The sequence below is a fragment of the Pseudophryne corroboree genome, chromosome 9, assembly GCF_028390025.1.
Source record: "Pseudophryne corroboree isolate aPseCor3 chromosome 9, aPseCor3.hap2, whole genome shotgun sequence".
NCBI classification, from domain to species: Eukaryota; Metazoa; Chordata; class Amphibia; order Anura; family Myobatrachidae; genus Pseudophryne; species Pseudophryne corroboree.
The window spans coordinates 69714291-69730844 of NC_086452.1; the positions used below are offsets into that span (position 1 = coordinate 69714291).

The following is a 16554-nucleotide window of genomic DNA, read 5'->3' on the forward strand; positions in this document are numbered from 1 at the left end:
GTGTAACATATGCCCTTCAAAGCGTGTAATAAGAAGTAGAAGAATATGCACATTCTGATCAGTGAACCTTTAAGAAAAGCTAAAAACAATATTAGAGCAGTAGGGACTTATCACGAATTGCTAAAACAAAGTTAAAGCGCAGCTGTCCTGGGACACCGTGCCCACCATTCACTAGGAACCGAAGAGGTACAAAGTGTCTCGCACCTCTGTGATGACACTGGTTCCTACTGCATCTCTTCATCCAGCGATGATGCAGTTACATTTTCTGTGTGATATAGTAGTTACAGCACCAGTGCTTCTACTGTATGCCATCTTGTGTTTAATAACCACGTAAGTGCTGTCACTTGCAGAGATTATAATATTAGTGACGGTTGCATACTCCGTCATGTGGTGGTGGACAGGGCTGTGCTTCTCTTTGTCCACATATATGACTGGTAGCTACCACCACTGGTTTTGCCTATCACACGGACCATAAATAATTTGATTTGGATCTGGATCACCAACCCAGGGCAATATGCCGGGCCGATACCGGGTTATTTGTGCGGTGTGAAAGGGGTGAAAGTAATGGAAGCATAGAATGGTTGGCAACGTTGCTCAAAGGTTTGTAGTTTAGTTCATACCTTATTTCGATGGCTAAAAACACACATTTACTAACATCACGTCTTCTGATCTGCCTGCAGTGCATGCTTCTGGATGTGGTCAATGAATAATATTTTGCACAGTTCGCTATATCATTCAGTGTGCACGGGATAGCCGACATCTGTCATTAGCCGACAGCTACATCGTCTAGTGTTTCCATATTCTTCTTCTTCCCATTCGGAAGCATATTTACACAGGCTGGTCTTCTCTACAGTAAATCAGCCCTTTAAATAGGCTTTCAAGATGTCCAAACTAACAAGGGGAAGCAGTTAGAAAACCGCTGGTCGATATCCCGGAGGTCACAATGACGATGCCGGAATCCCAACTAGCAGTGAAAGTCTGCTGCCGGAATGCCGACGCCACAGGCTTTTTTCCCTATGTGGGTGTCCACGACACCCATAGACGGAAAATATAACCTGTGGCAAGTGCAGCGTGCCACCGAGCCCGCGGCGTGGCGATCACATCGAGCCCGCAAGGGGCTTTTTAGCGCTCGCTCCACTACCAGCATACTGGAGGCTGGGATCCCGCTGTCGGTATACTGACGGCGCCTGACTGGCTGCTGGTATTTCATACTGATTCCCCAACAAGGATTCAGTGGATCTGTTCCTGGTACTTGTTCTATTTCTGCTCCATTTCTGACCCAGTGGCCACTAAGGTAATATGAGGAGCAATGGCGCACAGCTGCAGAGTTGTGCGCTACCTTGGTGAAGACTGATGTCTTCTGCCGCCGATTTTCCGGATTCTTCTTGCTTCTGGCTCTGTAAGGGGGCCGGCGGCGCGGCTCCGGGACCGAACACCAATGGCCGGTTCCATGCGGTCGATCCCTCTGGAGCTAATGGTGTCCAGTAGCCTAAGAAGCCCAAGCTACCACCAGTTAGGTAGGTTCGCTTCTTCTCCCCTTAGTCCCTCGCTGCAGTGAGTCTGTTGCCAGCAGATCTCACTGTAAAATAAAAAACCTAAAATATACTTTCTCTCTAGGAGCTCAGGAGAGCCCCTAGTGTGCATCCAGCTCAGCCGGGCACAGGATGCTAACTGAAGTCTGGAGGAGGGTCATAGTGGGAGGAGCCAGTGCACACCAGGTAGTCCTAAATCTTTCTTAGCTGTGCCCAGTCTCCTGCGGAGCCGCTATCCCCCATGGTCCTTACGGAGTCCCCAGCATCCACTAGGACGTCAGAGAAACAGGTTTTTTAGCCTGATAGTAATATCGGGCTATCCTAGAATAGTCTGTTTTTACAGCGCGGTAAAATAACCTGTTATCAGCCGATAACACATGGGATCCGGGATAAATTCTCGGACACACGTGTTACTGGCCGAATAACAGGTCTCTGCTTTGCGTGCCTCACACAATCCCTGATAAATGCTGGCTACGGGGCTGATTGGATAGCCCCATAGGGATCCACTAGCTGTGGTAACTTACCGCAGCCAATAGGATACCGCCCTTAGTTTCCAAAAGATGTAACCTGAGGGGGGAAGAAGCCACTTTGATAAAAATCTGAACCTATACACTTAGAGCAGGCTTGGCCAACATGTGGCTCTCCAGCTGTTGTAAAACTACAAGTCCCAGCATGCCCTGCACAGTTTTGCTATTAGGGAATGCAAAACTTGTGGCAGGGCTATGTGTAGTTTTACAACAGCTGGAGAGCTACAGGTTGGCCAGGCCAGCACTAGAGCGGTGGTTCCTAAGCTGGGGCACTCAAGAGAGATCTCTGTAACAGCGGGACGGGTCATCCGGGCGATAATTAGACACATATAGAGAGCAGACACTCTAATAGCATAGACAGACAACACAAGTAAGATATGGTTAATATATTTAATATACGTTTACTCTAACCTATGTCACACCTCTGTCCGCCTCGTACATACTAGTGTTCCTGACGTGCGGGGAGGGCTTCCAAAAAAGACGTCACTCTTTATGTAGGCTTACCATACCATCCCTTTAAACTGGCTCTCATGGATTGCACAGGTTCTGTGGCTGATTAAAACCTGGTGAAATGCAGCCTTGAAATCAGCTAGCCACAGAACCTGTGTAATTCATTAGTGTTCCGGTTTAAAGTGATAGGGGTATATTCAATTAGCGGTGATAACGGACTTTTTACGTGAAAAGTTCGGTTTTCGGGTGAAAAAACGGACTTTTCACGTGAAACGCAATTACAGCCTATTCAATTTTCCGTGAAAACTTATCGGTGATAATTTTTTCACTAATTTCACTTCACCTTCTCTGAAGCAGGTGAAAAGTTGGGAAAAGTCACTATTTTAAGGTAAAAATGTTTGGATATGGTACAGAACTCCTGGGACACCCCCCTTAATGACTAATTAGGCACGTTGAAGTTTTTAATTATTTTTAATTGGCCAATAATGACATGTCATTTTTGGGGTGAAAAAGTAAAAAGTCATGGAAATTGGGGTTCAAGGTATGGGACAGGTATATTGGGGTGCTTTATGAGTGGGACAGGTGTTTTTTAGGCTTGCAGATGGGAGTAATCGGTCTGTTTCCACTTTTGTTTAAAGTACCCTAAAATGACCCAAATATATACTTATACCCATTTTCATGTACCCAAAATTTAATGAGCATTTATTTTGCTAAAAAAAAATTGCTTTCTATAATTTTTTTGCATTTTTAAAAAAATGCATATAACAGCCATTTCACACAATTTAAGTCCCCAAAAACGCTCTAATGTGATCTCTAACACACTTCTCTTCTGTTTTCCTATGTTAGTTTAGCATTTTTTGGGGTACAGGCTGATTTCCCCATTTTCACCTGCACTTTTCGGGCGCAAAATTGCAGCGAATTTGCGGATAATTGAATATCCCCCATAGTATGGTAAGCCTAATTTTAAGTTGTGTGTTTAACAGTCTTCTATTTTCTCACTCACATTTATGCTTAATCGTATTCATGCATCGGTTATGAAATTTAATATATAGTGGTGCTTGAAAGTTTGTGATCCCTTCAGGATTTTCCTAAATTTCTGCTTAAATTTGGCTCAAAACTACCTCAGATTTTCACACAAGTCCTAAAAGTAGATAAAAAGTACCAACTCAAACAAATGAGAGAAAAAATTAGACGTACTCATTTTTTTTTTTAGTAAATTATCCAGTATCACATATCTGTGAGTGTCAAAAGGATGTCAATGGTCTTTTTAACAGAACAGGGATCTATCAAAGTCTGATGTACACAACACGTTTGTGGAAGTGTATCATGCCACAAACAAAGGAGATTTCTGAGGACCTCAGAAGAAGAGTTGTTGATGCTCATCAGGCTGGAAAAGGTTACAAATACTCTAGAGTTCGAACTCCATCAATCAGCAGTCAGACAGATTGTCTACAAATGGAGGAAATTCCAGACCATTATTACCCTCCCCAGGAGTGGTGACCAACAAGGTTCACGCCAAGAGCAAGGCGTCCATTAGTTCACAAGGTCACAAAAGGAACCAAAGGTAACCTCTAAGCAACTGAAGGCCTTTCTCACTTTAGCTAATGTTCATGAGTCCACCATCAGGAGGATTGCAAGGAGAAAGCTGCTGCACTCCAAAAAGAACACTGCTGCCCCGTCTGCAGTTTACTAAAGAGTACCTGGACAAGCCAGAAGGCTATTGGAACAATGTTTTGTGGACAGAGGAGTCCAAAAAAAATAGCTTTTTGTTTGAATGAGAAGCACTATGTTTGGAGAAAGGAGAACACTGCATTCCAGCATAAAAACCTCATACCATCTGTGAAACCCGGTGGTGGTGGTGGAGGCGGTGGTAACATAGTTTAGCCTGTTTTGCTGCATCTGGCCCAGGACGACTTGCAATCATTGATCGGACAATGAATTCTGAACTACACCAGAATACTCTAAAGGAAAATCTCAGGACATCTGTCCATGAGCTGCATCTCAAGAGAACGCGGGTCACGCAGCAAGACAACGACCAAAAATGCACAAGTCATTTGACCAAAGAATGGTTAAAGAAGAATAAATGTAACATTTTGGAATAGCCAAGTCAAAGTCCTGACCTTAATCCAATCGAAATGTTGTGGAAGGACCTAAAGCGGGCAGTTCGTAGGAGGAAACTCACTAACATAACATAGCTCAAGCTGTTTTGTAAGGAGGAATAGAGTAAAATGCCTTCAAGCCGATGTTCAGGACTAATCAATAATTACCTGAAACGTTTACATGCAGTTACTGCTGCCCAAGGGGGTAAGGGGGTCATACCAGATACTGAAAGCAAAGGTTCACATACTTTTGCTACTCACAGATATGTGATATTGGATCATTTTCCTCAATAAAAAAAATAAGCACATCTAATTTTTTGGTCTCATTTGTTTGATTTGGCTCTTTATCTACTTTTAGGACTTATGTGAGGTTGTTTTAGGCCAAATTTCGCCAGAAATATAGAAAATTCCGAAAGGTTCACACACACCACTGTATGCACGTATCTCATCGGTAAGAAGATTGTCCGGCTCTGCGGAATATGTGGTGACTTACAAATAAACAATGAGGAAGATTTGCAGAATAAACCCTTAAGGTCTTACTGAGACAGATACCCTTACTGATCTGTTTGAAGTGTACACAGTAACAAGATCACCCAGGAACGCTCATCAACTTACTTACTGTACTTTCTGGATTCTGACATTACAACCATGACAGACAAGTAAAAAAAAATAAAAAATACAGCCATCACTGCTGCCCTCTGCTGGCTCTATGAGTAATCACACCATAACCTGTGATTCCCATTAGTATTCCCGGAGAAGGAGCAAAAATTACTCTTCATGGGCAGTTCTTACAATTTATTAAGGCTTTGGCGGAGATGAGGTGGCGAGTTCTACAAATATTGGTCTCGGTACAAAATAATGGTGGTAACAGGAAGTTGACCTATCCATAATGTGGGATGATCTAGAATTCAGAACCAGCAATGTTACTGAGAAATGGACACAACTTAAACAAGGCAGAGGGTTCCTTGCCAATATAACTTGATGACACCCCCATCCAAAGGCTCATACACGGACCTTAGAGATACCAGAGCATATGTACTGGCAATCGTAAAGCGCAACAGAATATGCTGCGCTATACAAGAAACTGTAAAGAAAAATAAATGTACTAAGCTTTGGAGAGTGATAAAGTGGAGAGAGATACAGTACCAGCTAATTAGCTCCTAACTGACATGTTACAGGCTGGGTTTGAAAAATGACAGGAGCTGATTGGCTGGTAGTTTCTCTCCAAGGATTAGTGCACCTGCCCCACAATGTGATCAAATGTTGTAACAACAAAGAACACTGTACAAAAATACAGACTGATCCACAACATTATAGGCTCAGACTGAAGTCATGTTAATAGTACATTATGACTCAAACTTATTTATATTTAAATCCTTCAGAATGCTAAATTCCTCTCAAACAGATTACCGTGTAATGGATTCAGCAAATGAGATTTCTCACTCCTGTATAGCTTGTCTGTTACTAAAAATCAGATGCGCAGCCTTTATACAAACAAAACGTATAAAAAGGATGCGGCATGTGCCAGGAGCAGGCGGTGAGTCTACGGCCGTCAACTACAAATCACAGGACAGACGGGTAAATAACAGCACCAGATAATACCAACCACAGCCAGAGCAACTGCACCTCCTCCTACAGCTGAAACTAGTCCGCAGACATACCGGTGCTTCAGATGTTTTACCACATTGTCCTTTTACAATAATGACGTACGCTTAGAGCTCAAGCAAATGCTTTTATAAATCTGCAGTCTGTGAACACCTACAATTACTCTTCCCACTAAATTAGAGTGCCACACTAGTTAATGTTGCAAACTAAATCATAGCATGCTATATGACAATATGGCCACACGGGGCAGTGTTCCCCGGAATCTATGGGTGGATAACAACTTTGCTAGCAACTCCCAATCACATCTATAGAAGAGTAGAAGACAACAGACTTGGTAAATTATTGAAGATGAACTAGCAAAAAACAGTGCAAAAAGACAGTTTTTAGATCACCCATTGCTTATCTTCTGCTGACAATAAATTTAATTTGAGACAAACAAATGAATATAAGAATAGGTAATATCATGTAATACTCTATATGCACAGATATGGATTCCGACTGTTACATACACCCGCAGGGCTGAGATCACACACAGAACTGGCACCAACATGTATCAGGACTTATGTAATTGTACTACAATAAAGACAACGAAGGGAACGATAAAGCATTTAGTATAACAATAAAAACATTTACACAGTGATAATAAAGCGACTATTTAAAACACGGTTTGAGGAATTGATTAGGATGGTTAAATCTAAAGGGCCCCATACACTAGACCGATAATGCCGGATTTCAGGCCAATTCGGGCATTAGGCCCGATATATTGGGTGAAATCGGGCATTTTCGGTGTGCTTTTCCCCCGATCCGATGCGCGTTCCTGTGTGCATCGGATCGGATCCCCCTAGATCCGACATATCACGAGTGCTGCACTCGTGATATATCGGATCCCGTAGTAAATGGATGAAAAAATAGGATTTTAATACCTACCGGTAAATCCTTTTCTCCTACTCCGCAGAGGATGCTGGGGACTCCAAAAGGACCATGGGGTATAGATGGGATCCGCAGGAGACATGGGCACACTATAAGACTTTGAATGGGTGTAAACTGGCTCCTCCCTCTATGCCCCTCCTCCAGACCTCAGTTATAGGAACTGTGCCCAGGGAGACGGACATTTCGAGGAAAAGGATTTTTGTTAACCATGGGTGGGATACATACCAGTTCACACCACAACACACCGTACAACATGGCTTTTTAAGCAATACCAGTTAACAGCATGAACTAAAAACAGCAACAAGCTGAACATAACCGATACACAACCTCCGTGTAACGGAAGCCATAACTATCAAAACTACTATGGACTAGGAGAAAAGGATTTACCGGTAGGCATTAAAATCCTATTTTCTGTTACGTCCTAGAGGATGCTGGGGACTCCAAAAGGACCATGGGATCTATACCAAAGCTCCAGACCAGGCGGGAGAGTGCGAACGACTCTACAGCACCGATTGAGCAAACATGAGGTCCTCATCAGCCAGGGTATCAAACTTGTAGAACTTAGCAAAAGTGTTTGAACCCGACCACGTAGCTGCTCAGCAAAGTTGAAGCGCCGAGACTCCTCGGGCAGCCGCCCTAGATGAGTCCACCTTCCTGGTAGAATGGGCTTTTACGGACTTCGGCAACGGCAATCCCGCAGTAGAATGAGCATGCCGAATCGTATTACAGATCCAGCGGGCAATAGTTTGCTTGGATGTAGGAGTCCCAATTTTGTTGGGAGCATATAGGACAAACAGAGCCTCTGATTTCCTAATTTGAGCCGTTCTGGCGAAATAAATTTTCAAAGCTCTGACTACATCGAGAGATTTTGAAACAGCCAAGGCATCTGTAGCCACAGGCACCACAATAGGTTGCTTTATGTGAAACGAAGAAACCACCTTCGGCAGAAATTGTTGACGAGTTCTCAATTCCGCTCTATCCACATGGAAAATCAAATAGGGGCTCTTGTGAGACAAAGCCGCCAATCCCGACACCCGTCTTGCGGACGCCAAGGCCAAAAGCATAACCACTTTCCAAGTGAGAAATTTCAACTCAACCTTTCGCAAAGGTTCAAACCAGTGAGACATAAGAAATTGCAACACCACGTCAAGATCCCATGGTGCCACGGGTGGCACAAACGGAGGATGGATGTGCGGTACTCCCTTCACGAAAGTCTGTACCTCTGGAAGGGCGGGCAATTCTTTTTGAAAGAAAATAGACAAAGCCGAAATCTGCACTTTAATGGAACCTAATTTCAGGGCTGCATCCACACCTGCCTGCAAAAAATGGAGGAAACTACCCAGCTGAAACTCCTCCGTAGGAGCCTTCTTGGCTTCACACCAAGACACATACTTTCTCCAAATACGGTGATAATGCTTCGCCGTAACCTCCTTTCTAGCCTTAAGCAGAGTGGGGATGACTTCCCCGGGAATACCCTTTCGAGTTAGGATTTGGCATTCAACCTCCACGCCGTCAAACGCTACCGCGGTAAGTCCTGGAAGACGCACGGCCCCTGCAGTAACAGATCCTCTCTGAGAGGAAGAGGCCAGGGATCTTCTATGAGCAATTCCTGAAGATCCGGATACCAGGCCCTCCGTGGCCAATCTGGAACAATGAGTACCGCCTGAACCCTTGTTCTTCTTATGATCCTTATCACTTTTGAAATGAGTGGAAGTGGAGGGAACACATATACCGACTGAAACACCCATGGATTTACCAGGGCGTCCACAGCACTGGCTTGAGGGTCCCTCGACCTGGAACAATATCTCTGAAGCTTCTTGTTGAGGCGAGACGCCATCATGTCTATTTGAGGAATTCCCCAACGACTTGTCACGTCTGCAAAAACCTCTTGATGAAGACCCCACTCTCCTGGAGGGAGATCGTGTCTGCTGAGGAAGTCTGCTTCCCAGTTGTCCACGCCCGGAAGGAAGACCGCTGACAGAGCGCTTACATGTTTTTCCGCCCAGCGGAGAACTTTTGTGGCCTCCGCCATCGCAGCTCTGCTCTTTGTTCCGAACTGGCGGTTTATGTACGCCACCGCTGTTACGTTGTCCGACTGAATCAGGACAGGTAGACCTCTAAGAAAGTGTTCCGCTTGCAGAAGGCCGTTGTAGATGGCTCATAATTCCAGAACGTTTATGTGCAGACAAGCTTCCTGGCTTGACCATTTTCCCTGGAAATTTTTTCCCTGTGTGACTGCTTCCTCACCCCGGAGACTTGCATCCGTGGTCACCAGGACCCAATCCTGGATCCCGAACCTGCGTCCCTCTAGGAGGTGAGAACTTTGAAGCCACCACAGGAGAGATATTCTGGTCCTGGAAGATAGGCTTATCTTCCGGTGCATGTGCAGGTGAGACCCGGACCACTTGTCCAACAGGTCCCACTGAAATACCCGGGCATGAAACCTGCCAAATGGAATGGCTTCATAAGCTGCAACCATCTTCCCCAGCACCTGAGTGCATTGATGAATCGACACTCTTGCCGGTTTCAGAATCTCCTTGACCATGGTCTGGATTTCCAGAGTTTTTTCCGCTGGGAGAAACACTCTCTGCAGTTCCGTGTCCAGGATCATGCCCAAGAACGACAGCCGAGTTGTCGGAATCAACTGTGACTTTCGCAAATTTAGAATCCAACCATTTGTTGCAGAACTGTCAGGGAGAGTGCCACGTTTCTTAGCAACTGCTCCTTTGATCTTGCCTTTATCAGGAGATCGTCCAAGTACGGGATAATTGTGACACCCTGCTTGCGTAGGAGTACCATCATTTCCGCCATTACTTTAGTGAAGACCCTCGGGCCGTGGAAAGACCAAACGGCAACGTCTGAAATTGGTAATGACAATCCTGAACCGCAAACCTCAGGAAAGCTGGATGGGGAGGATATATTGGGACATGTAAGTAGGCATCTTTTATGTCGACTGACGCCATAAAATCCCCCCCTTCCAGATTGGAGATCACTGCTCAAAGAGATTCCATCTTGAACTTGAAACTTTTCAAATATAGATTGAGGGATTTTAGGTTTAGGATCGGTCTGACTGAGCCATCCGACTTTGGTACGACAAATAGGCTCGAATAAAACCCTTCTCCCCGTTGAGATGGGGGTACCATGACAATGACACGCTGTTGGCAAAGCTTTTGTATCGCAGCACGCACTACTTCCCTTTCTGGGATAGAAACTGGCAAGGCTGATTTGAAAAATCGGTGTGGGGGCACGTCTTGAAACTCCAGTTTGTACCCTTGGGACACTATGTCTAACACCCAAGGAGCCAGGCCCGAGTGAAACCAGACCTGACTGAAGAGTCGGAGACGCGCCCCCCACCGGTACGGACTCCCGTAGAGGAGCCCCAGCGTCATGCGGTGGACTTGGCAGAAGCCGGGGAGGACTTCTGCTCCTGGGAGCCTGGCACAGCAGGCGACCTTTTTCCCCTTCCTCTACCTTTAGAGGCAAGGAAGGACGACCCTCTTCCTTTTTTGTATTTATTGGGCCGAAAGGACTGCATCTGATAATGCGGCGTCTTTTTCTGTTGTGCAGGAACATAAGGAAGAAAGGATGACTTACCCGCTGTAGCTGTAGACACCAGATCAGCGAGGCCGTCACCAAACAAGACACTACCTTTATATGGGAGAGCTTCCATAGCTTTCTTAGAGTTGGTATCAGCATTCCATTGATTAATCCACAGCGCTCTCCTGGCCGAGATTGCCATGGCATTGGCCCTTGATCCCAAGAGGCCAATATCCCTTGCCGCATCCCTGTCGTCAGAGGTGAAGGATATGCCATTAGAATTCTCTTGGGAATCTGTCACCTTTTGTCAGGAGATTCCCAAGCTTTTTCACAAAGAGTGTTCAGCTCATGAGCGGGGGGAAACGTCACCTCAGGCACAGAATCTAACTGAGGTCTGGAGGAGGGGCATAGAGGGAGGAGCCAGTTCATACCCATTCAAAGTCTTACAGTGTGCCCATGTCTCCTGCGGATCCTGTCTATACCCCATGGTCCTTTTGGGACGTAAGAGAAACTATTAAAAGATACATTGTGTGCCAAAAAAAAAACTGCATAAGGTATATATAATACTATCCTGCCAACGGGGAGGCTGCCGGGAGGTTGGAGGAAATCTTATATGACATGACGGACCGTCATGTCTTATAAGTGTATGGGGCCCTTAAAACTACTGGGATTGATAACGCAAATCATAAGGCCAGGGGACATGACTGGTGTCTGAACATGAAAAGCCTACCAAGAAAACTCAAAAAAAAAAAAAAAAAGTCCTGTAGCAAAAGTTAAATACAGACAATATGCAGGAATGATACCCTGAACAGACCCTAGATGGCAGCAAACCCTTATCTATCATGACTCCAGTCATTCACAATTTTCCTATGATCGTTTTTCCCTGTACAACACTTTATTTTCCATTTTACAGAATGGGACAAAATACGGGAAAATAAAGATCCGACACTGGTTTCTCGGACTAAACATGATTCTCTGCATAATGTTTATAACGTGTCGGTCACACTGGATCCCATAAAAAACTAATACAGAGCCAACGCTTGGGTCCTTTGAGATTTGGATCTATCCAGTCGGGCAAGAAAGGAGACTGTCTCGAGTCTTCTAGGTACTGTGCCACCTGGGAATGACAGAGCTGGGAGGAGACCAGCCCGAGCCCCCAGGTTCACACTCTCCTGTTTGTTCGCAGAAGCTCTGGAAAGCTCGGGAGTTAAACACAGCTGGAGACGGGAGATGCTAGGAACACATTAAATTCCTGACTTGGCCCGGACAGCCAGCTGCTGGCAGGAGTCACCAGTTACTCCATCAGCTGCACATAACATCAGGTCCAGCACTGAGAGACTACTGGCCCTTAATGAGCTGCTGGTTGTGTCCAGGAATGCAGCCTCAGACTTTTTTAAACATAAATCGACAGAAGCTTAATCTTCTAGCGAGTCTTCAACCAGGATAAAAAGGCTAAATATCCCACTCACCGCTAAGAACATGATAACATAAGTTGTATATATATCGCAAAACCTAAAATGTGACTTGAACACTAGAGTGTCAGCATCCATTGGTGTGCCTCGGCCAAACTCACACTAATGAGTTTTACAGTAGTGTGACATAAGGGAAAATGACGATCTACACAACAAGAGGCCCTAAACTACAACTTGTAGTACACTTGCACTGTGTGAAAACAGAATAAACTAAGAGAGCATATAAATAATGAGAACTATTCTCTAGACTACACTTAACTATGTGAGAGATAAATCAACTACAGGCACCAACCACTGAGCACAAGATTACAATGCGTGGGAACCCTTCAGTCACTCAGACAGGATGGAGGAGCACAGGGGGCATAAAACAGTTGAGGTCACTTACCAGGCCAGCAGTTAAAGAAGGTGCGGACTGACCAAGGGATTGGTTCCTCATCCGGACCAGATTGGACGACTCTCCGGGAGGCTGCCATGTTAGCTGGGCCACTCCGCCGTGCACACTGTTCGATAGCGGAAGAAGTTGTTTCCCTTTAAGAGAATGCAGAATTCAATTACTAAATTATTCATGTTACTGCAGAACCAATACAATAACTTAGATGTCTCATTTATAATTTTGCAGGATTAACACATTTTGTATATTGATACATAGAAAATGAAAAAGGAGTTTCAGACAAAACCGAAAATGTAAATAAAGATTAAAAATTAGAAATGAGGTTTACGATTGTTTGAAAACTAAAATAAGCGGCTATGGACGCGGGGTGTCAGTGTGACGCCCCACAGAGGTGCGCAGGTTACTGTAACGCAATAATCCGTAATGCACGCAGCCGCTTTCTATACATGCCCCCTGCCCCTAAGGAGGAATTCCTTAGCTTCCCGATAAACCGCCTATAAAGAGTTGCAGTATATTCTACACTAGCAATATAATAAGAATTTACTTACCGATAATTCTATTTCTCGGAGTCCGTAGTGGATGCTGGGGTTCCTGAAAGGACCATGGGGAATAGCGGCTCCGCAGGAGACGGCACAAAAAGTAAAGCTTTAGGATCAGGTGGTGTGCACTGGTTCCTCCCCCTATGACCCTCCTCCAAGCCTCAGTTAGGTACTGTGCCCGGACGAGCGTACACAATAAGGAAGGATTTATGAATCCCGGGTAAGACTCATACCAGCCACACCAATCACACTGTACAACCTGTGATCTGAACCCAGTTAACAGTATGATAACAGCGGAGCCTCTGAAAGGATGGCTCACAACAATAATAACCCGATTTTTGTAACTATGTACAAGTAATGCAGATAATCCGCACTTGGGATGGGCGCCCAGCATCCACTACGGACTCCGAGAAATAGAATTATCGGTAAGTAAATTCTTATTTTCTCTATCGTCCTAGTGGATGCTGGGGTTCCTGAAAGGACCATGGGGATTATACCAAAGCTCCCAAACGGGCGGGAGAGTGCGGATGACTCTGCAGCACCGAATGAGAGAACTCCAGGTCCTCCTTAGCCAGGGTATCAAATTTGTAGGATTTTACAAACGTGTTTGCCCCTGACTAAATAGCCGCTCGGCAAAGTTGTAAAGCCGAGACCCCTCGGGCAGCCGCCCAAGATGAGCCCACCTTCCTTGTGGAATGGGCATTTACATATTTTGGCTGTGGCAGGCCTGCCACAGAATGTGCAAGCTGAATTGTATTACACATCCAACTAGCAAAAGTCTGCTTAAAAGCAAGAGCACCCAGTTTGTTGGGTGCATACAGGATAACAGCAAGTCAGTTTTCCTGACTCCAGCCGTCCTGGAACCTATATTTTCAGGGCCCTGACCACATCTAGCAACTTGGAGTCCTCCAAGTCCCTAGTAGGCGCAAGACACCACAATAAGCTGGTTCAGGTGAAACACTGACACCACCTTAGGGAAAGAACTGGGGACGAGTCCGCAGCTCTGCCCTGTCCGAATGGACAAACAGATATGGGCTTTTTTGAGAAAAAAACCACCAATTTGACACTCGCCTGGTCCAGGCCAGGTCCAAGAGCATGTTCACTTTTCATGTGAGATGCTTCAAATCCACAGATTTGACTGGTTTTAAACCAAAGTGTTTTGAGGAATCCCAGAACTACGTTGAGATCCCACAGTGCCACTGGAGGCACAAAAGGGGGTTGTATATGCAATACTCCCTTGACAAACTTCTGGACTTCAGGAACTGAAGCCAATTCTTTCTGGAAGAAAAATCGACAGGGCCGAAATTTGAACCTTAATGGACCCCAATTTGAGGCCCATAGACACTCCTGTTTGCAAGAAATGCAAGAATCGACCGAGTTGAAATTTCTTCGTGGGGCCTTCCTGGCCTCACACCACGCAACATATTTTCGCCACATGTGGTGATAATGTTGTGCGGTCACCTCCTTTCTGGCTTTGACCAGGGTAGGAATGACCTCTTCCTGAATGCCTTTTCCCTTAGGATCCGGCGTTCCACCGCCATGCCGTCAAACGCAGCTGCGGTAAGTCTTGGAACAGACATGGTACTTGCTGAAACAAGTCCCTTCTTAGCGGCAGAGGCCATAAGTCCTCTGTGAGCATCTCTTGAAGTTCCGGGTACCAAGTCCTTCTTGGCCAATCCGGAGCCATGAGTATAGTTCTTACTCCTCTACGTCTTATAATTCTCAGTACCTTAGGTATGAAAAGCAGAGGATGGAACACATACACCGACTGGTACACCCACGGTGTTACCAGAACGTCCACAGCTATTGCCTGAGGGTCTCTTAACCTGGCGCAATACCTGTCCCATTTTTTGTTCAGACGGGACGCCATCATGTCCACCTTTGGTAATTCCCAACGGTTTACAATTATGTGGAAAACTTCCCCATGAAGTTCCCACTCTGCCGGGTGGAGGTCGTGCCTACTGAGGAAGTCTGCTTCCCAGTTTCCATTCCCGGAATGAAACACTGCTGACAGTGCTATCACATGATTTTCCGCCCAGCGAAAAGTCCTTGCAGTTTTTGCCACTGCCCTCCTGCTTCTTGTGCCGCCCTGTCTATTTACGTGGGCGACTGCCGTGATGTTTTATCCCACTGGATCAATACCGGCTGACCTTGAAGCAGAGGTCTTGCTAAGCTTAGAGCATTATAAATTTACCCTTAGCTATATTTATGTGGAGAAAAATCTCCAGACTTGATCACACTCCCTGGAAATTTTTTCCTTGTGTGACTGCTCCCCAGCCTCTCGGGCTGGCCTCCGTGGTCACCAACATCCAAAACTGAATGCCGAATCTGCGGCCCTCTAGAAGATGAGCACTCTGTAACCACCACAGGAGAGACACCCTTGTCCTTGGATATAGGGTTATCCGCTGATGCATCTGAAGATGCGATCCGGACCATTTGTCCAGCAGATCCCACTGAAAAGTTCTTGCATGAAATCTGCCGACTGGAATTGCTTCGAAGGAAGTCACCATTTTTTTACCATGGCCCTTGTGCAATGATGCACTGATTTTAGGAGGTTCCTGACTAGCTCGGATAACTCCCTGGCTTTCTCTTCCGGGAGAAACACCTTTTTCTGGACTGTGTCCAGAATCATCCCTAAGCACAGGAGACTTGTTGTCGGGATCAGCTGCGATTTTGGAATATTTAGAATCCACCCCTGCTGTTGTAACAGTATCCGAGATAGTGCTACTCCGACCTCCAACTGTTCCCTGGACTTTGCCCTTATCAGGAGATCGTCCAAGTAAGGGATAATTAAGACGCCTTTTCTTCGAAGAAGAACCATCATTTCGGCCATTACCTTGGTAAAGACCCGGGGTGCCGTAGACAATCCAAACGGCAGCGTCTGAAACTGATAGTGACAGTTCTGTACCACGAACCTGAGGTACCCTTAGTGATAAGGGCAAATTTGGGACATGGAGGTAAGCATCCCTGATGTCTCGGGACACCAGATAGTCCCCTTCTTCCCGGTTCGTTATCACTGCTCTGAGTGACTCCATCTTGATTTGAACCTTTGTAAGTGTTCAAATTTTTTTAGATTTAGAATAGGTCTCACCTAGCCTTCTGGCTTCAGTACCACAATATAGTGTGGAATAATACCCCTTTTCTTGTTGTAGGAGGGGTAATTTAATTATCACCTGCTGGGAATACAGCTCGTGAATTTTTTTCCCATACTGCCTCCTTGTCGGAGGGAGACCTTGGTAAAGCAGACTTCAGGAGCCTGCGCAGGGGAAACGTCTCGACATTCCAAACTGTACCCCTGGGATACTACTTGTAGGATCCAGGGGTCCTGTACGGTCTCAGCGTCATGCTGAGAGCTTGTCAGAAGCGGTGGAACGCTTCTGTTCCTGGGAATGGGCTGCCTGCTGCAGTCTTCTTCCCTTTCCTCTATCCCTGGGCAGATATGACTCTTATAGGGACGAAAGGACTGAAGCTG

The 16554-nt window shown here is 45.6% G+C and overlaps 1 protein-coding gene across 2 annotated transcripts in view; it reads right to left on the minus strand.

Annotated features, from left to right (window-relative positions):
* The window catches only part of LOC134957518 (microtubule-associated serine/threonine-protein kinase 2-like), a 193016-nt gene that overhangs the window by 73447 nt on the left and 103015 nt on the right, over positions 1-16554 (minus strand). For both annotated transcript variants that reach the window (XM_063939499.1, XM_063939498.1), the window contains exon 3: positions 12538-12680. In XM_063939499.1, coding sequence (XP_063795569.1) covers positions 12538-12680 — 143 coding nt within the window. The remainder of the gene's footprint in view (positions 1-12537; positions 12681-16554) is intronic.